Source organism: Colius striatus, chromosome 21 (assembly GCF_028858725.1).
Source record: "Colius striatus isolate bColStr4 chromosome 21, bColStr4.1.hap1, whole genome shotgun sequence".
NCBI classification, from domain to species: Eukaryota; Metazoa; Chordata; class Aves; order Coliiformes; family Coliidae; genus Colius; species Colius striatus.
This window is the reverse complement of record NC_084779.1, coordinates 8,072,405-8,096,172: the sequence shown is the minus strand read 5'-3', so window position 1 is coordinate 8,096,172 and position 23,768 is coordinate 8,072,405. Positions and strand designations below refer to the sequence as shown.

The 23,768-nt window shown below is 47.3% G+C and overlaps 3 protein-coding genes across 6 annotated transcripts; 2 read left to right on the top strand and 1 right to left on the bottom strand.

Moving 5' to 3' along the window:
• Positions 1-4,080: 4,080 nt before the first annotated feature.
• TMEM88B (transmembrane protein 88B) lies at positions 4,081-10,174 on the bottom strand. The gene is made up of 2 exons (XM_010195563.2): positions 6,624-10,174; positions 4,081-4,850 (listed from the first exon to the last, which is right to left on the bottom strand). Exons 1-2 carry the CDS (start codon positions 6,891-6,893, stop codon positions 4,581-4,583), a joined length of 540 nt encoding a protein of 179 aa, XP_010193865.1. The 5' UTR covers positions 6,894-10,174; the 3' UTR covers positions 4,081-4,580.
• A 103-nt stretch (positions 10,175-10,277) lies between these two features.
• MRPL20 (mitochondrial ribosomal protein L20) lies at positions 10,278-12,542 on the top strand. The gene is made up of 4 exons (XM_062012904.1): positions 10,278-10,410; positions 11,240-11,350; positions 11,687-11,764; positions 12,342-12,542. Exons 1-4 carry the CDS (start codon positions 10,324-10,326, stop codon positions 12,513-12,515), a joined length of 450 nt encoding a protein of 149 aa, XP_061868888.1. The 5' UTR covers positions 10,278-10,323; the 3' UTR covers positions 12,516-12,542.
• A 1,185-nt stretch (positions 12,543-13,727) lies between these two features.
• Positions 13,728-23,695, top strand: CCNL2 (cyclin L2). 4 transcript variants are annotated; one of them, XM_062013034.1, is made up of 11 exons: positions 13,728-14,116; positions 15,045-15,119; positions 15,354-15,463; positions 15,718-15,838; positions 17,031-17,095; positions 19,904-20,003; positions 20,092-20,196; positions 20,402-20,543; positions 21,310-21,424; positions 21,508-21,600; positions 22,362-23,695. In XM_062013034.1, exons 1-11 carry the CDS (start codon positions 13,793-13,795, stop codon positions 22,714-22,716), a joined length of 1,605 nt encoding a protein of 534 aa, XP_061869018.1. In that variant the 5' UTR covers positions 13,728-13,792; the 3' UTR covers positions 22,717-23,695. The 4 variants fall into 4 exon arrangements, with proteins under 4 accessions (XP_061869018.1, XP_061869020.1, XP_061869022.1 ...); XM_062013036.1 differs by lacking the exons at positions 13,728-14,116; positions 15,045-15,119; positions 15,354-15,463; positions 15,718-15,838; positions 17,031-17,095 and adding an exon at positions 17,880-17,959; XM_062013038.1 differs by lacking the exons at positions 13,728-14,116; positions 15,045-15,119; positions 15,354-15,463; positions 15,718-15,838; positions 17,031-17,095 and adding an exon at positions 19,390-19,567.
• Positions 23,696-23,768: the final 73 nt, after the last annotated feature.

Sequence of the window (23,768 nt, the reverse complement as noted above, 5' to 3'; positions counted from 1 at the left end):
CTTTCCCAGCATCTGTGGTGCTGGCTGTGGTCACAGAGAGCAAACAGCCCAGGTCTGGGACCAGCTGCCCAAATCCAAAGGTCTCACTCTAGTCAGGACGCCCACTCACATGTTCCAGGCTCAGCCCCACAGCACCATCTTGAGGCCTGGGCACACCAGAGACCAAGCATTTGCAAACAAAACATGAAATGAGGGGAAATTGCATCCTGGAAGATGACAGACAACTAAAGTGGGACCAAAACACCAGAGGCCAAGCCAGCTATGTACTTCCAGACACAAGCCCAAGAAACACCATGGTCCTGACAGGCCCAATCCTGTACCCTGGGCCCCACACAGAATGGTTAGGAAGGAACAAAAAGCTTGTTTTTCAGAAACAGTGGTGCCCATGTACTTCTCTTCCTCTAGTCTGTCAGTTTTAAAGTGAAAACTTCATTTCTGATCATCACAGATTCCAACAGCCTCTTATTTCTCCTTCTTTTCCAGTTTGTGTTTTCAATGCACAGACCACTGGACAGAGATGAGTTGTGGTAATGGGGAGAGTATTTCTGAAATGCAGTCTGTAAATCTCAGAGCCTAGGGAAGTTGTGTCTGCAATGTCTAGCAGATGCACCCAGACAGACTTTGTGTGTTACTCTTGATTTATTTTTTTAATAAAGCCTGTTTATTTTCACATTCTTCTGCAACTCCTCACCAACAAGCCCTTTGGCAATGTGTGCTTGGCAGATGGCTTCAGCTATTAGCATCCTAACAAAGCTACACAACACACTTGGAAAGCGTTACAGGGTTTCTCTGTTTCCCCCCTGCCATTCAGAACTTCCTGGGGAGGGAAGAAACTGTGAGCATCTTTGGTAGTTTGATGTAGCTTTGGTGTATCAGAAACCTGGGTTTCTCACAGCAGCTCTCACAGTTAGTGCCCAAGTCCCAGGGGAGTGTTCCCAGGAGAGGGCTGCAGCGTGGGACCCATTTTGCAGGCACTTACTACTAGGAAGATCAGCTGACTGAGTGGAGGAGCCCTTGGCAGGCACCCTCTGATTAGTCTTTCTTTAATCACTTCCATTCATTCTAACCAAATTTTCCAGCAGAGCTGCAAGCAACCATCAGTGACTGCTTAGTTCAGAGAGAAGGGAGGTGAAGGGGGACAATGGAGATTTCCCCAAAGACAATCAAGTTACAATGAAGCAGTTAGCAACAGAAATATAGAGAGCAAAAGAAACTGTCCAGCACATATGGCATTGGAATTATATCACCATGCAGATCCCTCCCAGATTAGCCCAGAGAGTCATTCACAGAAAACTGAGCACATGGAGGATTCAACTGCCTGTGGTGAGAATAAGAGCAATGGCCAACCCCCTAAGAGCACTTTGGGAAGTCTTTTAGGAAGATCCAGAACCCCTCTGTGTGTGTTTGCAGTTCATGGTGAATTTGGTTCCTTTTCATGCCTCTGGGTAGTGGAGGGACCAAAGAAGAAACCAAGAGCCCCAGTCCCTTCTCATTGCTCTAGCTGGGGGCGTTCTGACAAGCAGAGCCACAGCCTGCCCCACTCCACACAGCCCTTGGGAGCAGGGAGGATGCTCAGCTGGTCTCAGTCCAATGCACAGGTGGGGTGCAGCCAGGCAGCCACAGCCCTACCCTGGATCTAACAATCTGCATTCAGCTTCCTCCTCTCATGGTACGTGCAGCCAGTTCCATCTTCCTTTCCCTGAGCCTCCCTCAAAGGAGGAATTTAGCATCCTTCCAATAAATGCTCCGTTGTCCTTGGCTCTAAAAGCAGATCTTCCTGACTTCAGTTCAGCTTGACAGATGGTTCCTATTCATGTTGTCCCCAGCTGAGTGCTCCAATAACTGAAGGCATCAGAGGACCAATACTCAGCTGAAAGCACTGGGAAATGGCTCAAATAGTTCAGCTGGAATTCTTGCTGGACTCGGAGGCTTCGACTGGCAAACGCAGAGGCAGAGAGATGATCATTCAGCTCCTGCTTTCCCTGGGTTTGTACAGGCTCTGTGTTTTCTCGGGCTGAAGCGTGCTCCCATTTACCCTGCTGCAAATCTGGAGTGTCTCCACTGATTTCAGTAAAGCTGGGCCAGATCTACACTTGTGTGAGAGAGAATTTGTTCTTTACTTCAGGAGCACTTGGGCTTATTCATCACTAGCTCTTACACACAGCACCAACCAGAGAAACCCTTTACCAGGCCTGCATGATGAAGGAAGCTCTTCCTCTTGCCACCTGTGCAAACCTGTTAGTGTTCACTTTAACATATTAAATCCATGGATAAGCCATGGATAAAGTTTCCACCCACAGTTATCCACAGGGATGCTGAGGCCCATGGCCACGTCTGCCCATGGAAGTGGAGGGTGAGGTAATCAGCTCAGGGCTGGCAAGTTGGACAGACTGTAACAGCACTTCCTTGTGAGGAGGAAACTTTGACAAATGAAGGAGTCATTCCCTCCCCTGCAGCTGTATTGCTTTTCTCTTTTACCTTCCATAAATCTGTCTCAAAGAGGCTGTCTCACATCCTTCATACTAAGGATATATCCTGCTATGGCTCAGAGTAAATTGCCTGCTTGGCACCAACTGCCAGCACTTTCAGTTCTTTCTGGGTGATTTTCTGCCCAGGAGTTCACACTGCAGAAGCTAAACGCTCCTGCAAATGTTGGTTCCTTTCACCAAGCACAGAGTAATGTGCTCAGGATGCTGTTCTGGATGCCTTTCATAGCATTGAAGAGCTCCTCACGTCTCACCAGGCTGGCTGGGTCACACTCACAGGTGATGAAGATGAACTCTCAATCTGATGCTTATAACCAAGAGAATTTGTTCTCAGGACAGTGAATGACTTAATCACTGCAAAGCAGGGCAGGAGAGCTGTGTGCCTTTCAGTGATGACTGATTCAAAGACCTTGTGGCCTCCTATCAGACCACTTGCATGACCAAAAAGGAATAAAAGGGAACAGGAACATCACTTGAGTAGGAGTGGAAGGGACCCCAAGAGTCTGCTTCTCAGCCCCAGGAGAAACCCAGGGCCACCCACAGATACATATCAAGATTGTTTTAAAATGCTCCTGGTCTTTGTAGATAACCCCACCATCCTCCAGCCATTCTCTGAACTCTGCTGGCTCGGGAGCTCACAGAACAAAGCCCTGGCTGTGGGGGTTTAGAAGAGCACTTGGCAGCACACTTTCCCCCCACCATCTGTGGGCACAAGCCCTGCCTGGCACACAAGCCCTGCCTGGCACACGAGCCCTGCAGAAAGCAGGCTGGCACAGCTGCCCTCAGGATTGGATCCAAGGCTGAGGATATTAAAGATGTCTCTGTACTCTCGACAGGAAATTTAGGATCAAACCAGTCTAAGAGCAGAGCCATGGCACTGTGTGCATCGCTGTTCTCTCTGCCCACAGCAGGACAAGCTGTCTGACAGAAGGTCTGCTCTGCTCCAGAGAAGTTTGCTTTCAGGTAGTTTCATTTCCCCTTTGTTATTAAAGCTCTCTGTACTAAAATGCCGAATTCCATCCGTTTTTGTTTTATTGGGAAGGCTGTGACCAGTAACTCAATTTCTCCTGCAGAAGCAGCAATGGGAATGCTTCACTCCAATCATAGCTAGGTTTAAGAATACTTTCCTTGCAAAAGCAGTTGGATTAAATGACAGATGAGCAAAAGAAACAACAGCTCATATCAAATCTCTGTACCCAGTCAGCAAGCACTGCCCCCAGGCAAAACCTTATTAAACTGCAGCAAGACAGCTCCTTTCCATGAAACAGAACTGTCCTCTGTTTTTCCTCAGTCCTGTCAGAAACTTATGACTGTTTATCTCCTTTTAACTCTTCAAGGTGAGAGACAGACTGAGAGCAGAGGTGTAGGAAGGAGAGAGCAGGCCACACCAAGGGGAAGAACGGCAATGAACACAGTGAGCAGTATGACCAGTTGCCTGGGAAGAAATGAGTCCTCAGAAGGAAAACAGAAATGACATTTTAACCTCACAGTATGTGCTGTGGTACAGTTTCTGATGCAGACAGTGCTTTGAGACAGAAGAGAGAGAAACTCCCTCAGTGGAGATTTGACACAATCTTTATTTATACACAGCACTTGAAATCGTTGTATTTGGGAGACAGGAGAACAAGAGGCAGTGGGAGCACACAGCTTACAGTGATCAGCAGCACACAGACACCACTAAAGGAACACTACAGACACCCACAGGGATTTGAAAGGGCAGGATCATGCATGGTGCTTTTCCCTACCTGCCAGACCTCCTCACATACACTGTGCTTTCAACTCAGTTGCAATTAATGGCTCGTGACAGATCTAGGGTATTACTTCAGAGGTCACAAGAGGGATCCAGCTGACTCAGCTAAGCATCGATTCAGACCTGAGGAACACCAAGGACTTGTAGTTTTTTGTATTTTTCCCATGGTGGGCAGAATCTGTAGGAGATGGCTCATTAATGGACCTCCCTTCCTCTCACATCTAGCTACCACACAGCCTTCATCTACACAGACCTCGGGACAGTGGTTTTAGGAGGTGATGGTGGGGAAGGATGGGCAGGGAGAAGAGGGTGCTGCCTAGGGCAGAGCCTCTGCTGCTGCAAACTCACACCCAGGCCTTGACTTGAGTGTTCCACCCCTTGGCACAGTGGCACAGGCCTCCCTCCTTGTACCAGCCCCACTTCTCTCCCTTGTACACAGCCTTGCTGTAGGGCTGGAAGCACATGAAGAGATGGAGACGCCTTGCCAGGCTGCAGTAGATAGCCATGGCCGCCACAATGAGAGGGGACATGATGACAAAGCCAAGGATAATGAGGGCAGAAGAGCTGTTGTCATCCAAGATGCTTTTGCAGTAGTGGGCAGCTGAGTGCAGCACCTGTGGGAAGAGCGAGAAAGAGCTTGTCACAGACCTGGTGGTGCACAGGAGGGGTGGGCAAAGTACCCTTCAGTTTCTAGTGCTGTCACATGAAGACACAACTCCTCCTTCTCTCCAAGCTGAGCTCAGCTGTTGCCAGGCTATACTATGTGACTGATAACACATTTTAATCAAGCTTTCAATTATTCCAGCCTCACTGTGAGACAAGTGCACTGCACACCAACCCTGGAGCAGGAAACACTCATCTTTATGAAGCCATCAGGACAGCACAGCTTAGCATCTGATAGGCAGGAACCAAATTAAAAAGGGCTCCTGCTGCTACAAGGATGTGGGTGGCACAACACACTGGAAATTCTAACCAAGTAAATAAAACACAGTGAGATGCTAGATCCTGCAGACAGGGGTTGGTCATTCCATAGCTCCCCAGGGACTCTCCAGACTCCTGCCCTGGAAAAGACCCCTCTGTGTGCTGTCTTCTGTGTTCACACTGTACTCCTTTCTACCTCCTGGCATCTCTTTGTACTGCAATACCTGCTAGGAAAGCCCCTTCACCACAAGTTGCTGCAAAGCATCCACAACACTAACTGGTCCTTGCTGAGTGGTATTTAAAGGCCTCCTTTCATCCTGGCAGCAGGAGGTTTGAGTCAAACCACTCATCTGCTCTGCATTAACAAATGCTGCAGGCAACCAGCACATCCCTTTCCTTTATCCACATTCTTTCAGCTGCACAAGAAACATAACCCATCATACTAATAAAAAATAGATAAGGTCACACAGGAACATATCCAGTAGCCTCTGGCTGCTAGAGAGGCATTGGAAAGCAGTAGCCCAAAGAAAAAGGACTGCTTTTGTCAAGACATTCTGCCACAATCCCTCTATGCCTACTCAAAAGCCATAAGAAGTCATAAAAGGCATAAGAAGGGGATTATAGATTCTGTCAGACTTTACCAGTTGTATAATAACCATTGGGCAGATCAAATATGACAAACACTGTAGAGGGCTTACTTAAATGGAAAATCACAAACCCTATCAGGGCCCAGGTAGGACTTGTGTGAATTACACAGGAGTTCAGGCTGGCAGCTCTCAGTAATAGAGATCACAGAAAAGCCAGAAATATTGTGACATTAAAATGCAAACAGCAGCTCTGTCCAGCCAAGGAGTGTGCTCACCTGACCCATCACAGCTGCCTGCTGTTTTCATGGGAATAGACTTTTATAACCCAATCAAGCTCTCATTTCCCACAACAATGGAAGAAAGGAGGGGTAAAAACATATCTTGCTCACTCTTGCCAGCATTCAGGTGTGCCCCCAAGACTGGCATCTCACAGCTTCTATGAGTGTTCTCCCTGCCTCTCCAACCAGAGCCTTTCTGTGCACCTATTGACACACAATATGTGGCTGCCAGACACCTACTTTAAGAGAATTAGTCCAGAAACCATAAAGCCTGTAGTTCCCTAGACACACACATGTGCCAGCCTTGCTTATAGCTGTGCCAGAGGCACCAAGGAGGACAGACCACTCCCTGAACAGCCCAGAGCCTGCAGGTTGGCACTAACTCCCATAAACCTGTTCTTGTCAGCCCAGGCTACACACACACCCACCCCCCAATGAAACAGATCCATACCTGTACACACCCCTTCTGAAAACAAAGCCAAAGCTCAGGGAGTCCAGCCTTGCCCTTACAGCCACTGTTCCCCATGGGCTAGCATAAAACCTTTATGGATGGCCCCATCTTGAAGGTGGCTCTTAGCCAAAAGGAGCAAAGCCTACTCACCCGAGAGTGGCACTGGAAGCCAAAGTAAACCACCACTATGGTAGGAAGCAGCACGATGGTGAAGATAACAAACAGCAGGAGCAAATTCATCAAAAAGACCAAGGAGTTCATGGTGACTATAAGCAGGGTCCATGCCAAGCAGCACCAGGCACTCCGAGGCTCCCTGGGAAGGAGCTGCTTCTCCATGTCGTAGGGTGGGAGCCTTGGAATCATCCGAGACTCCTCCGAGAGGTTTTCTGCTCCAAAGTCCTCAGTGTCCTGGCCAGACATCCTCCAAGAGATCACCAGTGGGCCCACACTCTAACTGAAAAGGGTTTCTTTGCTTTTGGCAACAGGAAGTAATTTGCAGAGGCTTTTCTTGCCTCTTCCACACTCAGACGAGAACATTTAATCAGAGACCATAACGGTGCAAGGAAGGAAAAGCCTCCTTTGGCCACCTGCTTCCCCAGGACCTGGCCAGCACAGGTTGTTTCCTTTCTGAATGCTTTCCAGCAGTGTCCCAACCTCAGCTTCAAAGCAGATGTGGCTGCTGGAGGTTTGGCAATAGCTATTGGTTTGGTTTTGAATCCATAGTACTCCTGAATTTGTTGTTGTTCTTCCCAGGACTATGATCCCAAGAGGTCCCAAACAATTGCTGCCTTAGCTTTGAAGGGCTGCTTGGTTCCAGAGAATGCCTTTCAGACAGTCCCTTGACTTCACATCATCTTCCCATGCTCATCACCCCGTACCCAAGGCAATTTTTCCTGCTCAACTCTCATCCAAATGAAGTGACCAGTGAAGCCAGTGAAGAGCAGCTGTTTCTCCACTCTCTGCCTTGCTGGAGTCCTTTCCCACCTCTTGCCGAGCTGCAAGCAAAGGCTGGAGCAGTGCTTGGTTTCCCTGCTCTCAGCTGCCTGCAGTCACAGGCACTCAAATGCAAGCAGTGCCTTCCTCTCTGAGCTGCCTCTCAGAGCTTTGCAACACCGCTCTGTTTACAGAGCAGAATCTGAAGCTGCTTTCTCTGCTAGCCAATCCTTTACATCTGACTGGCTACTGAAGTGATTTAGCACACAGCACCCCAGGGCCACGCTCAAACCATACATTCCCAAGGCAAGATGGTCCCTTTTCAGTTTTGATGACTCTGCCTTTGATTCATTTACTACATTTCTCTCTAGATTTAAAAAAACAAACCTCAGAGAAATTGATAGCAATCACTATATATCTCAGAAACCTCTGCAGTCATCCCTGTTTACAGAACACACAGTCTTCTGTTATCAATTCTATGATCAATTGTTTCATCTGCCTCGTATGATCAACGTTATTTAAGGATTTCAGAATGACACAGAAACAGGCACATCTACAACAGCAGCTGGGGTGAAAAAGGATGTTCCCAGGCCCAGTCTTAAATGGGTCCCCAGTTAGAGGGTGTGGATGGAAGCCTGAGCTTAGGTTTATCGGGGCCTTTAAGAACTATAGGTGCCCTGACATCCCACCTCTGCCTCAGCCCTTGCTCCCTACCTCCCTTTAAGCACCAAACCAGATGAGATAATCAAAAGCCTTCTATTAATTTGCTGGGAACACACACATCACTTATTGTCAGCCAGCTCTCTGGGGAGCCAGGCTGTAGAGCTGGAAGGCATAGGGAGGTGTGGGAAGAGAGATGTCACAACATCTTATTTACAGTGATCTGGTTTTCAAACTGAACAAATAGATCTGAAAATTACTTGTTTAAACTGATTGTAAATTCACTTACCACAGCTCTGCATTGTAAGTCAAAAAACAATAGACAACTGTCCCCCAAAGATTAAGTTCCTCTAGCTTTTCAGTTTTGACTATCAAGCACTGAAATATTTCTGAAAGGTGTAATAACTAATCCAAACATTTAAAGTTGATTTCAAAAGCTCTTCAGCTGACAGATACATTTTGGTTTGAACAAGGCTGTAAGCCCCAGGAGCAGCTCTGCTTGGACAGACACTTCCCTGGGAGACAGGCAAAGAGCTGAGAATATTTTTCAGTAATAAATGCCAGAGAGAGAGATATTAAAAAAATACAGACAGAAACAGCCTCTAAAACAGTCAACAGTGTATGAAAAGTCCATTTTCATCTTGTTCCACCTGTTTCCTTCACTGCACTCTCAGGCTGAAAGGCTCCCGTGGGAGAATGCAGGGTAGCAGCCTTCTCTTGAGCTACAAATGTGAAATCTCTTCACAGACCTATCCAGACATCCAGAGGGAAATAACTATTGAATCCAGCCTGCTTTCAGTTGTTGCACAGTCCAGACAAAGTGTTAATAAAGCTCTAAACTTGTGCAGAAAACCAGATGGTATTGGATGCAATAAATGTGACAAATGGCACGGAGGCTACTGCAGTATTTGCTATGACTAACCACCACTGATTTACATATGCAGTATTTCTCTAGCTTAACTTATGCTTTCTAACTGAAGAAAGGACAAGGCATGTACACAAACTCGAGAAGAGCTTGAATAAAGAGCTCTTCTAACAAGGTACATGCCATCAGCCTGGTGATTGACCTTGTACTGATTGTATTGCTTTGTAAATACAAAGGGGTTTACTGTCTGTTGATGAGGGCAGGGTGCAGAGGCAATAAACAAAGCTGATAAAGTGGTCATAAAAGTGACCCAACCTCTAAAAAGCCTTGCTAAACCCAGTGAAACTTTCCAAAGTTCTTTTATTGTATTGGAAAACGTATTTTAACCTGTGAGATGTTGGACAAAATTGTTCCTTAAATGTATTTTCCTTTGGAAAAGAAAACCTCAACACACATTCAAATGATTTTTCAAAGAACCAAGAGAACTTCGTGTCAAACAAGGCTCTGATTCCGTGGAATTCCCACATCCTTGACAGCTACCTGCCCACAAGTGGGAAAGATATGGTGCAGGTTATGCAGTGATTTCTAACAGGAGCAGCATTGCTTTGAGATGTGGAACCGGGGGTGATTAAAGGTGATGAATTCATTAACTCTCTGGGTTAAGAGCCCCATGCTGCTGAGAGGTTTTTCCCATCATCTATAACGGCAGCACCATCTTGTGGTTTGTTCCAGGCCCACAGGAATGGACCCAGCAGCCTGGTTCCTTCTTACCCAGGGAGTTTTGGCAACAGCTCCCTGAACACAACCCCATTAGGTCGTGCAGCGCCCAACAGCTCTGTTGTGTGGCTGCTCTTCAGGTCAAGCAGAGATCTGTCCCTTTTGGGCCAGTTCACGGTAATTTTGGTTGGAAATGCCCTTGAAGCTCCTGGAGCCCCAGCTCTCCCCTCACCCTGCCCAGCCCAGCAGTGACCCCTCAGCACCTCAGCTCCAGGGCTGTGGGATCCCTCCAGAGCTGGGCACTGCCCCAGCTCCCGGGGCAGCCTGGCACAGGGGCTGACACCCCTCTCAGGGAAACAGTTCAGCCTCAGCTCCAGCCTCAGCCTCCCCTGGTGCAAACGGAGGTAATTTCCTCTCCTATTATCGCTGGGGAGCAGAGCCCGACCCCCAGCTCTCTGCAGCCGCCTGTCAGGGAGTTGCTGAGGATATTCCCGTCTCCCCTCAGCCTCCCGTTCTCCAGGGCAGACTGGGCTTTCCCCAGGCTCGGGCAGGAGCAGGAATACCCGGCACACTCCCAGGACACCGGCGGCGCGGCCCGCGCAGGCCGCAGCGGAAGAGCCGCGGCCGCGCTCCCCGGGCCTGGCCCCGCCCCGGAAGGCGGCGGCTGCCGCGAACATGGTGCTGCTGAGCGCGGCGCGTTGGCTCCGCAGCCGCCTCACCGACCGCTTCTGGAGGGTGCAGGAGGTGCTCAAGTACGCGCGGGTGAGTGTCCCCGCTCACGAGCGGCTGCTCGTTCCTCGGCCGCCTCCCCACGGGTCCCGGTCGCCGCGGGGCTCGGCCCGTCGGGTGTCCGCAAGTCCTTCCCCAGCGTAAGGGAGGTCAGGCAGGCGGCAGCGTCGTGGGGCTGGCTGCTGGGAACGCCGAGGGTCCGTGAAGCTGTCTGAGGGCAATTCAGCATGGTCGCTGTGTGTAAATTTGCCTGTGTGTGGTTTCCAGCGCCTGGGAAGGATCAGCACCATCACCAGGACAGGCTGGGGTGACCTGCTGCAGAGCAGCTCCGCACTGAGCTTGGTCATGGGCAAGAAGGCATCCTGGGGGGCGTGAAGAAGAATGTGGGCAGCAGGTCAAGGGGGCATCTCCTCCCTCTTTACCCTTATGTGACCACATCTGGATTGCTGCATCCAGTTCTGGGCTCCCCAGCTCTAGAGGGACAGGGAACTGCTGCAGAGAATCCAGCGCAGGGCTCCCAAGGTGATCAGGGGACTGGACTGGTGAGGAAAGGCTACGAGCTGTGTAGCCTGGAGAAGGCTGAGAGAGAACCTTATTAGAGATTTCTGAAAGCACTGAAGGTGATTTAGTGTTTGCCTTTCCTCAGGAACAACAGCCTAGAGTGAGGACTGCTTTTAGTTTGCTTCTGCTGGACTGAGTTTTTTCAGCCTTGGGTTTTTTTTGCTATATGCCAACTGGAAGGCTTGGGTAATGTTTGTGATCCTTGTTCTGAAGAGTTGTGAGATGCAGATGAGCATCTGTGAGTGTTACTGAAGGGTTTAGCAGCCTTAAAGATGACTGAACACTTGTGGGTTTGTTTCAGCACTTTCGGGGAAGGAAGAACCGCTGCTACAAGTTGGCTGTGAGAAGTGTTCGGAGAGCTTTCGTGAAGTCTACAAAGGCCAGGAGAGAGAAGAAGAGATTCCTCAGAGCGGTAAAGAGCCAAGTGTCGGGTGTAAACGTTACAATGGGAGAAAAGCAGGACTGAGCCTTTTTCCTTACTGACCAATGGGTGAAAAATGAGTTTGAAGTAAGCTTAGTCCCTCTGGTCTGAAACAGCTCACGTCCTGACCTGAGCTAGGTGGGCCCTGCTTTGGCAGGGGGCTTGGACTAGATGATCTCTAAAGGTCCCTTCCAACCCTCCACCACTCTGTGACGCTGTGTATGCTGCACTGAAACTGTGCTAATTATTAATTAGCAGATCAGCATGATAAAAGGTTTACTTTTAAAGTATTTTGTCACCCAAGATGTTATTTTTTTACACTTCTAGCTCTGGATCACAAGGATTGAAGCAGCTTCTCTTGAACATGGTTTGAAATACTCAGCTTTCATAAGCAATCTGCATAAGGTAAGGATGACCTGATCTAGGTGAACCTGCTTCTGCAGGGGGGTTGGACTGGATGATCTCTAAAAGTCCCTTCCAACCCCTACCAATGATTCTGTGATGCTTGAAGAGTAATTACTTTGAAGCAAATGTCTGATAGAGGTCTTCTAAAGTGCCAAACAGATTAATTTCTTAAAACTGAAATGTTTCAAGTAGATGTGGTCTGACCAAACATATCAAACATATAATATCTACTCCAGGACACATTTAAACATGCCAGGCAGCTTCTAGAAAGAACTAGAACTACCTAAGAACTGAGACAAAATGCCATGGGTTAACCTGTAACACATTACCTTCCATGGAATCAGAGATGCTTCTTCAGTTCTTGATTTTCACCAGAAAGATTTTGAGAGTCAGTAAGCAAGTTTTATGCAGTGGCTCAATGGACAAGTGGTCATGTCTGACAGTGCTCTAACAGCTCCAGAACTGTACAGCATAGGAAAAAAAGTGATCTGCCTTAAGCCCTGAGGTAATCATTAAGCATTAGAGTGTTCTTCCAAAAAAAATACAGTACTTACACAACAAATGTTCTTGCTTTTAGTCCCAGGTGGAGCTGAATAGGAAAGTGATTGCTGATCTGGCTATTTATGAGCCGAAGACATTCAAGTCTCTAGCTGCCTTGGCCAAGAGGAGGAGAGAAGAAGGTTTATGTGCTGCCCTGGGAGATGGAAAAGAGCCAGAGGGAATATTTTCACGTATTGTGCACCACTATTGATATTAAAGGAGTCCTCGTAAGCAGGAACTTGCATTGCAGAGTAAACTCACTGGTGGGCTGCTGCTCAGATGGGGGTGTGGGCCAAAGTCATCTGAGGATGGTTTCAGGAGGAGGAAGGGGTGGGTCTGGGGGCAAAACCTCACAGCTTGAGGGCTTCTCTTAAACATGTTGAATTAGTAGCCATGGTTCTGAGTAGCCACAGTTCTGGGATAGCAGCCACAGTTCTGGGTTAGTAGTCATGGTTCTGAGTGAGTAGACACAGTTCTGGGTTAGCAGCCACAGTTCACAGTTCTGAGTTAGCAGCCACAGTTCTGGGTTAGTAGTCACGGTTCTAAGTGAGTAGCCATGGTTCTGGGTCATGGTTCCGGGTTAGCAGCCATGGTTCTGGGTCATGGTTCCAGGTTAGCAGCCATGGTTCTGGTTCATGGTTCCGGGTTAGCAGCCATGGTTCTGGGTCAGCACAGTTCTGGGTCATGGTTCTAGATTGGCAGTCATGGTCCTAGGTCGGCCCCACAGGTCTAGATCGGTTTCATGGTTCTAGGTAAAGGACAGAATGTTCTAGACCGCAGTTACGGTTCTAGGTGCTCCCATGGTTCTAGATCAGGTTCTAGAGCGAGTTCTAGACAAAGTTCTAGAGTGGGTTCTAGATCGGGTTCTAGATCAGGCCCTGGTTCTAGATTGCCGTCACGGTTCTGGGTTGGCAGCCACAGTTCTCAGCAGCCACAGTTCTGCGTTAGCAGCCACGGCTCTTGTTAGCAGTGGTGAGTCAAGCCCGGCGCAGGTCCGGTGTTCAGCACGTCGTGCACAGGCCCCTTTTGTGCTCTGAAGGACAATAAAGACGATTTGCTCTGTTTTTGGGAGCTGCCGCTGGGGAGCACCGGGAGCGTTTCTGACGCTGTGTGAGGGGAAGACGCGGCCTGGCGCAGCTCAGCAGCAGCCGCCCGGCCGCGTGCCAGGGACGGTGCGTTCGCAGCGCTGTTTTCTGGGGTGATTTTGGGTCGGGCCCAGTCCCGTCGCGGTGACGTCACGGGGGGAGCAGCGGCGCGCGCGCGCCGGAAGCCCCGCCCCCTCGGCCTCGTTCGAATTCCCGAGCGGTGCGTCACGCCGCCGCGCGCAGCGTCGGGCGGGGCGCCGGCCCGGCCAATGGGCGAACGCGGCTGAGCCGCGCTCAACCAATAGGAGACGAGCGCAGGGGGATGCGGGAGGGAGCGGGCGGAGGCGCCGCCCGGCGGGGAAGGAGAGCGCGGCGCAGGCCGAGGCGGCGGCACCAGCGCAAAATGGCGGCGGGGTCGGGCAGCGCGGCGGCCGTGGCGGCGGTGGCGGGCGGCGGCCTGGCGGGGCCTCAGGCGACCGGTGCCATGGCGGCGGGAGCGGTCCCGGCGGGGAGCGGGCCGCCCGTGCCGGGTCCCGGAGCGGTGCTGATCGGCGACCGCCTGTACTCGGGGGTGCTGATCACGCTGGAGAACTGCCTGCTGCCCGAGCACACGCTGCGCTTCACCCCGTCCATGAGCAGCGGCCTCGATCCGGAGACCGAGACCGAGCTGCGCGTCACCGGCTGCGAGCTCATCCAAGCGGCCGGCATCCTGCTCCGTCTCCCACAGGTGCGTCTGGGCCTCGGCCGGGCCGCGGAGGGAAGGCCCCGGCGGGGCGGGGCGGGCGCGCGGCCGGGCCTCGTCGCTCCCAGGCAGCGAAGAGCTTTGTTCGCCGGGCCGCGGCCGCCGCCGCTCGCTCGCTCGGCCGCCATCCGTGGCTAGGGAAGTCGAGGGCGGCCGGGGAGCCGCCCGGTGGGGTCGGGATTGAGACGGGAGGGCCGCTGGGTCTCCCCGCGGAGGCTGCGGCCTTCCCCGCCCGCCTGCGAGCAGGAAGCGGGTGATGTAACCGCCGGCCTGCGCCGCCCCCGCAGCCGCCTCGGCCCTGCGGCCGCGGGGCTCCCGGCCGGCTGTTTTCAATCGAGATCGAGGGTTTTGGGAAGAAAAAACTCCTTATAGTGACGCCATAATGGGGGTCGCCAGGAAACAAAACCTATGGCGCTCAGTGTCGTTCCTTTTGCCGAGTGTAGAACTTGCCAGGCCTCTGTTAGCTACACAGCCCCAGCAGCTCGGATCGTGTTAGAAGGATGTGTAATATGCTTAGATTGCCCCCCTCCTTCCACACCGAAAAGGCTTTCCTGGGACACCATCACAACTTTTAGTTAATTGGCTTCTAGTGTTTGGTTGGGTTTTTTTAACTGGATTGTTTGAGGTTTTCTGGATTTGTTGGGTTTTTGGGTTTTAACCCATTTTGAAGCATATTTTCATGCTTCATTAGAGGAGTTTACAATTCAGCACACGTGTTTGACTTACAGTCTTTGTGGTGTTGATGGCATTTTGAGCAACTGAAGTTGAGGCAGAGGTACCAGTTTTCTCTAGATACCCCCAAAGTTACTTGAAATATATTTTAGCCAGTCTTCTGACTCTTAAATCTGTTGAAATCTTGTGGTGTTTCATTGAATGTGGTAGTTATTACTACCTGTTGTACCTTCCTTTTTAGGTGGCTATGGCTACAGGACAGGTGCTATTTCAACGTTTTTTTTATACCAAGTCTTTTGTGAAGCATTCCATGGAGGTAAGAGAATACTTGATGTGTACTTGATGTGCTACAGGTGTTACTTAGTCTGACCTGGCCTGACAAGTTGCCATGTGAAGTGTGTTAACAACTACCCTGTAGGTTTCTCTTATTGATCAACATGATTTTAAAGCTACCTGGTGCTAATTGTGTCACATTTTGTAGTGTTTCATTCTTTTACCACCGTTTTGGTTTGAGCAAAACAACAGTATCTTGCAATTACTTACATTTCAGCACGTGTCAATGGCCTGTGTTCATCTGGCATCCAAGATTGAAGAAGCACCAAGGCGCATTCGGGATGTGATTAACGTGTTCCATCGCCTCAGACACCTACGGGAAAAAAAGTAAGCTGAGGCTTTGCAGTGACGAGTATTTCTGTTGTGTTTCAGTCATCACACTTGTTAGGCCAATGATAATATCATTCCCTGTGTTGTAAAGCAGGGAACATCTTGAAGAGATCTCATGAAAGAGCAGAGTGAGTTAAATACACATTTACTGGTGGTATAGATGGTGATGTACCTTAAACACAACTTAACCTGCACGTGGCTACTTTTGGAGGTTAAAATTGTCTTCTTCAGGATTTAAATTTGTCTTGCAGAAAACCTGTGCCTCTAATACTGGATCAAGAATATGTGAACTTGAAGAATCAAATTATTAAGGCAGAAAGAAGAGTGTTAAAGGAGTTGGGATTTTGTGTTCATGTGAAGCACCCTCATAAGGTTTGTACTGTATAAGTTAACTTTACACCAGTGTTTCATATGCTATAAATGCATTGAGTAGGCTGCCTAACTGCATGGAAGCTGTTTGGTTTGTGTGTGATAATGCTGGCTGGTTCAGTAAAGGTAGCTTCTTACCATCCCCATGTCTTCTTTCTCGTTTAAGAGATTCTTACTAGTTGGTCTTATATCACTGCCGAATGACGACTGGAGGTGGATGCAGATGCTAAGTATTCCTTGAAGTCAAATTCTATAAGTAGGTAGCTTTGGTGTTAGTAAAAAGTCAGCTGCACACAGGTTCTGAAGCAGAAGGGAATTTGGAGACCTAGGGCTGTGGTAGCCTGTTAGAAACACTCCTTGTGGAAACATGCCGAGGTTATTCAACACGTAAGAGCTGTTGGCAGTGTTGGTGTTCTAAGAAGCACACTCAGGTGTGAAGGGCTTGCCTAGAAATGAGGCATTTCTCAACAGTTAAGTATCATGTGTCAGACCAGGGTGACACTTAAAACGTTTGCAGTAGTTGTGTCTTTCATGGTGCTTTAGTATCATAAGCTATAAGTGGTGAAGTGTGGTAGAAGAACCTCCTGCTCCTGTGCCAGCACAACTTGGGATCTTGCTCTTTTTTTCTCTAAAAATAAAGTCATCTTTTTAAGCCTACCTGGCTCTCTGAATTCCATCATGTTCTCACTACTCCTGGTTGTTAATTGCTATGATTTTTTTCCCTGTTAGCCTTTGTATCCTTGTTTTCCTTCCAAAGCTAAGAAAATCACCTAGAACTGAATAAACCAGTGACACAGAGGATGTTAGACCTCAGCTCTGCCCATGTGGCACTTCTGGTACTGCTTATGGCAGCTAGCAATACTTTTTCCTGAGTATGAACTAAGAGGAATTATGAGTTGTATAGGAGAACGTACCTAGCTTGAAAACAGTTGAAGACAAGACCTCTAGATGAATAGCATGATGCCTCAGCTCAGAAGACAAAGCACTAGGAAGGCCAGATCTGGTTGAGTTGTGTAGCTTCTGCACTGGAGAGCAGAAGCTTTGTGGATAAGCACTGGGGATGTTGCAAACACTCTGACAAGTGGAGTGTTTTAGAACTTGACAGAGAATAACAGATGCCTCGTGGACATCCCTCTGAAATAAGTGGGTGGCTCTCAAGATTCGTGTTAATAACTCGATAACCCATATCTTCCAGATAATCGTTATGTACCTTCAGGTATTAGAATGTGAACGTAACCAACACCTGGTCCAGACATCATGGTAAGTTGTTTTTCTTTGTTTTAAGAGACCAGCAGGGGCAGTAGCAGAAATATGTCACTTGAGGCTCTCTGAGCAACATAGCTCAGGAAAGATTGGGGGCCATACCAGACAGCCCCAGTGTTTCTTGGCGTGCCCCAAACTGCTACCCAAATGTTGATCGGCCTCTTAAGTTAGAGGCACTGTTTTAATGGTAAGGTAGCCTTCCACCCTGACTTCTCACTTCCCTCCTCTCTGCTTTCACTTTTCAGCTAAAGGGAAAATGCTTAGTTATAGAGTTTCCTTGGTTTGTTTGATTTATTTTGTTCTTCAGGGAAAAGTGTGTGGTTAAAGGCTGTTCCCAGTGCTGGGAAATGGCTTTTCTCAGGGCTTGAGCTTGATTACAGGTGTATCAAACACTCAGCACGGATAAATTTCCTTTATCTGTATGGATAATGCAAGGTGTCAGCTTCTAAAATGGGATAAACCCAGATGCTTTAATGTTTGCCAAGAAATGTTCTCTACCTTGTTGCTCCAATTACAGATTTACTTGGGGACGGGAAGCTTATGTCAAATTCCAGGTCTTTAAACTTAACAAAGAGAGAAATGCTTTTAAGCAATAATGGCTCTTAACAATAGTGTGGTTTATAAAACCTTTAGTGAATCCAAAGATCATATTTCTGCTGACTGAACTGTCTGGTACTGTGACCTGTGTGTAGAGAACCAGTTTTGACTTTTCTTTTCTGTACTCTTTTAATCAAAGGGTAGCCTCTGAGGGTAAGTGACTAAGACTTCTCCTGTGCTGCCCAAGCGCTATGGTGCAGGGATAGCTGCCGTCTTCAGTCAAACCAAAGCAGGCTCTACAAAGAGAAGGCTGGCTCTAGACAGGTGGTATATACATGATAGTATAGTAACTGGCCAACTGCTTCTTGTGCTTATACTTTTGGACTGTTTTTATTGTGTATTTTGACTGTTGTATATTTCATAACCCTGACTGTTAATGTTCTGAGATGTTTTTAATGTTACATTTCTATAACTGTGTCCAGATGATGTATTCTTAAATGGTCAAGTAAATTAAGATGGGATTTAGACTCTTAAAGGGATGAATTCACACAAGGAGAAGCTGAAAGCTGATTTCCATTTGTAAACGAGTTAGAAAACATTTTGAGTACATGTATGAAGCTTGTTGTCAAATGTAATACTTAGAGAAACATCCCACTGCCAGATTTCCCAGTTCCATTGCATGAAATCCTCGAGTGTGAGTTAAGGACTACTCGTTACCCGTCTTCTACTTGTTACAGAAGGTGGGATGGATGAGGAGGAGGGAGGAAATGACAACTGAAAAATGGTTCAGATGTTGAAATTCCCTGTTTGTGTGCTGATGCTTGTTGCTTCCAGTACCTGAGAGCTGATGGATATCCAGTATAATTGTTTCTCAAAATGTGCATTTTTACCACCTTTTTTTTTCTTAAAATACTGTGACAAGGATTCATTTCCTCATGTGTCTAATTCTGAGCCCACAGGGAAAATATGCAGAGGCCAAACTTGGAAGCAGGCATGTTTTTCAATTTGGCAAATTAGAAAAAGGCTGTGTGACTTCCAGATGTTTGAAGTACCACTTCTCTTTATCGCTTCCTTTGCCAAAAGGTTTGTGCTCTCTTTGTAGTGGGACAAGAAAAGTAGGTTTTGAAGTTCTTTTCTCCCAGAAAGAGGAGCTGATATTTAGAGTTGTTTCTCTGGGGTAGCAGTTGCTCTTCACATAAACGAGGCTGTGAGGCAACTGGGGCAGGTGGGAGTTGGATACTCTTTGGGATTCAAGTTCCTTTTTCTCTCCTGTGTGAACTGGTTACAGGTGTCTGGACTGTGGCCTCTGGTTTGGATGTCAGGGGGTTAGTGAATCCTTGTATACTGGGTACCCACATGGTTAATTACTACTTGCAGAAAGTAGATTACTTTGAGGACTTTCTATTCTGTCTGGTTTTAACTTTTCCCCATCTGAGGTATGTGCTCAAAGATCTACGTCTTTGAAAGCACTTCAGCTGACAGATTCAGAGGGACTTACTTTGTGTATTTAAGGCTTAGAAGAATAATGCTTGTGTACTGACTGGAATTATATGCATATTTTACAGTTTTCTCATTTTATGAATATTCATTTTAAGCCACCTTACTGAAATGGGACAGTTTGGAAACCGTATTTCACGTGCCAAAGAGGAGATCTGCCCGAATACTGAGTATTCTCCTGAACTGATGTTCCCAAATACCCTGATTTCTTCCATGGCCGCTTTTTGCATCAAAAAGAATTCTGTTCTGGATGGAAAGTAATGCTTCTGAAGGAGAAGGGACCCCTTAAATCTGCAGCAGAAGCTGACACGTGCTGAAGTGGACTGCATTTTCATGGGACAACTACAGGAGCTGCAGCTTCCAACAAACCATCTGGGTTCAGCCTTATTGCAGACAAACATGTCAACCTAAAAGTCTATAGCTTGAGTACTTCAGGTTATATTGTATGTTGTCTTGATGAAAATTACAAGTCTATTGCATGAGAGCAGGCCAGTAGGGATCCAGGAGGAAAAGCAAAGTTAAAATTGGTTCTCTGTTTCACAACTGAACTTTCACCAGTCAGTCAGACTCAGATTCTGTCACATCCCTCCCCTTGAGGGGTGTTTTTTTTCATTTGTTCTAGTAAAATCGTTCAACTTTCCTTTAGATTTACAGGAGTATAATGTTGAAGTCTAGCAACTGAATGCAGAAATAAATAGAAGTAGAAGTAAAACCAAAACCACCCACCAGCTTTGCAGTGCCATATAACTTTGCTGATATCCTGTCTTTCAGGAATTACATGAATGATAGCCTGAGAACAGATGTCTTTGTCAGGTTCCAGCCAGAGAGCATTGCCTGTGCATGCATTTACCTCGCAGCTAGGACGCTGGAGGTGAGCAGATACAGTGCCATTAGTTTCAGGTTTGCTAGGTCTTTTAATAGAAGCAGAAAACTGAGTGTTTCTTCCTTTTTCTTTCCAGATTCCACTTCCTAATCGTCCACACTGGTTTTTACTCTTTGGAACAACAGAGGAAGAAATTCAAGAGATCTGCTTAAAAATTTTGCAGCTCTATACTCGGAAAAAGGTTTGTCCCTGCTTCATGTTGAGAGCCTTTGTTAAAGGCTGCAGCTTAGGACAGGAGATGGAAAACTTTATCCCATTTGAAACCAGCTGCAAGCCTGGTACATCAAATAGAACAGGACTGGGACTCTTTATTCCCCCTATTAAGTGAGTTAGCAGAAAGTCTAGTTTACCAAGTTTTGTCCTAAGTGGTGCTCCTGTTTTCATAGGTTGATTTATCTGAGCTGGAAAGCAAAGTAGAAAAGAAGAAACTAGCTATTGAAGAGGCAAAAGCACAAGCTAAAGGTCTAGTACCTGAAGGAGCCCCAAGTTTGGATACCACGTCAGGATTTTCCCCTATCCCCAAAAATGGTAGGTGGTAGTATTAACTTGTTTTAATAACTCTTTATCATCTTAAATGCATATTTACCCTTCTGAGATGCACATACAGTGTGGCTTCAGTTTTTTGTTTGTGGTTTGGTTTGGGGTTTTTTTAAGCTAGCTTCTAGCAACTGCTCAAATAGCAGAGGTTTAATAGCATGTAACTGTCTTGGGAGGCTAAAATCAAAGTAGTGTAAAACTAAGGCTAGTTTAAACTTGTATAATATGGGGGCTTGCTTGTATGTGGTTTTGGCAATAAACTTGAACAAATCCTTGCAATTGGCATGTTATTAAAGCATAGGTATGATTAGGAGCTCTGGCAGGAGAATTTTTGGGTGATGAGTGGGGAATATTTTCCTGCATACTTGGCTGAAAGTTTCCAGTCAGGTGCACGTCTTGCCTAGAGGATAATGTTTGCCATCTTGGTCCTTAATTTACTTGTAAAAAGATAATTGACAAGGAAAGGACATTACTGTTCTGTCTTCTTGAAGTAGCTTTGAAAGCAATTTGTTATTATTGCAGCTCACTCCCTGGTGTTACTGCAATATTTTGGCAGAAGGGTTTCAGATCAACTTCTGCACTTCTTCAGATGTGCTTCTTGTGGGTGGTTGTATGTGTGCACATAGATGCAGGCTGCAGAGCTATACAATACTGATTATTACAAAGAAGGTGAGGTGGAGTGAGGAGAGGCTTTTGTCTTTCTTGCAGTCACTAGCCATGCTTTCAAAATGAAGTTAACAAAGGCTTGTTTTTCTAGAGTCTCCAAAAGAGGTTAAAGGAAACAAACCTTCACCACTTCCTGTTCAGGCAATGAAGAATGCTAAAAGGAAAACGGAGGGAGCAAAAAGGAGTTCAAACAGCCCAGTAAATGGGTAAGGCTTTCCTAACAAAGAAACTTATATATTCCTGTGACTGCTTTTAGGCCAAATAACTTACTGTGTATTTTCTCTTGTAGTGTTCAGAAAGGAAGAGAAAGCAGGAGTCGAAGTGGAAGTAGAGATCAAAGTTATTCAAGATCACCGTCCAGATCTGCATCCCCTAAGCACAGGTGTGTACTGCTGCGAAAGAAGGGTGTGCTCTCAAGCTCCCAGGCTGAAATTTCACAGAGTGGGTTTCTCAACAAGAGAGGCTGTGAAATGACACAGCAGTATGAGCTACTAGTTAAAACTCCAGAGAAGTTACAGCCAAGAGTTGTACTGTCTTAGCTCACAGGTCAAGGGCGTTGCAGTGTCTGACCTGGTCATAGCTGTGACAGGAGAGGGTAAGCACGTTGGCACGTGTCAGCCTGTGTGTTGGTCACAGACCCACCAGGCAGCAGGGATTGTTTGGGTTATTTATATTTAAAGTTGGGTGTTTATGGCCTCAGCCTTCAGTGAGTTACAATTTTACTGAACTGTACTTGAGTAGATAATCACTTCCTGCAGTAGATGAACTCTTGACTCCAGCCTTAGTCTGGAGCAGCTGCTTAGCTATTCATGCATGGGTTTTAAGTAGTGAAGGAAAAATAAGTAAAACTGAGACGTGACTAGTGGGTTCCAAATGGAAATGAGTTTGTAGGAAGTGCTGTATCTGCAGTAGCCAGGTGGGATCATGTCTAGGACAGAAGGTGAGTCTTCACGGGATAGTGAACAACACAGAATCAAGTGCTCAGTCTCAAACTGCTTGCACCCCTTGGCTCTAACAGAGAAGCATTTGTCTCGTGGTGCTGCATATGCGTTGTGACTACGTTTAGGCACTAATAATAGCGCAGAGTAATTCCATGGAACATGAAGGAAATCGGGCGTTTCTCTCTCGTTTCTTTTTCCACAGGAAGAGTGAAAGTTACTCCACATCGAGCGGCTCCAAATCCCACAGCCGTTCCCGCAGCCGCAGCGACTCTCCCCCGAGACAGTTCAACCACAGCTCTGCCTACAAAGGCTCCAAGGTGAGGAGTTACAAGAAATCAAAAGACTACAAATACTCGACACACAAAGGCCGCAAATCCCGCAGCAGGAGCTCGTCACGGTCCCGCAGCCGCTCCCGGGAGCGCTCCGACCACTCGGGGAAGTACAAGAAGAAGAGTCACTACTACAGGAACCACAGGCACGAGCGCTCGCGCTCCTACGAGCGCGCCGGGCACCGCTACGAGCGCGACCATCCCGGCCACAGCAGGCACAGGCGGTGAATAAAGCGCAGACGGTCTGGCCTCGGCAATGCCAGACCCGTTTGGCCTTTGAAACGTGAGGTTAACATGGCTTGTAAACCACCTAGCTTGAGTAATGTCCATTCTGCTGGCAATTCTGTTCTTACTATCGTGAATCCAAAGGAAAAAGTACTAACGAGATGGGCTGATGGGAAAGGACTCTGATAAATGCCCCGGGGAGCGTTCTGCAGGAGTGTCACCGGCTAACACTGCTGAGCGTGCCCCTGGAGGCTCCTGTGCCTGCTCTTCAGTCAGTTGCGTACCGTGGTGCGGTGGAGGGGGTTTCTTGGGACTTCCAGCTCTGGGAGCAGGACCTCTGGGGCTCCTCCTGTGCTGAGCAGTCCTGCCCTGTGGGAGTAGTTCCCATGACCCCTCGGAGTGGCTTGGTGCTAACAAAGCTGTCTTTTCGTACTGACTCAATTATGTTGTACAAATGTAAGGTGACTTTTTTTTTAGAGCTGTTGCCTATATTAGGTTACATATGTGTATATATATTTTGCAGTGTTACAGTACAGTATGGGAATACGGCCTTACTAGCCTTTACACTTTATCCACGATGTAAATAAGCATTTGTTTAATACAGGTGGGCAGATATATACAGAAAATTGAAAACTTGAATTCTATCGAAAGACTTGTGTAGAAAATTCTGATAAATGTGAAAGTATTTAGCTCTGTGTATTGAGAGTAGTATATTTTTATCTGTGCAATGCTGTGTGCAGGCCACCAGCTCATAAGACATTTCCTATATATTCATTTTAAGTGGTTTGAAATTCTTTACTCAGGTTCTTTGACACTCTGAAGAATTAGTAGTTTGTCAACCTGCATGTTTGTTGAAGGACAGAGCATTTTAAAACAATAGCAAAACCCCACAGCCCAGTAGTATCAGTTCTAGTGGTATATCTGAGCTGTTACTCTCATGCTCCCTAATTTCATTAAAGTATTTGATTTTCTATTAAATTTACTTGATAGTAGTTTCTTATGAGCTATACTGTGCCTACTCATAAGGAAAGAAATTTGGTGCTGAGTGAAGAGAT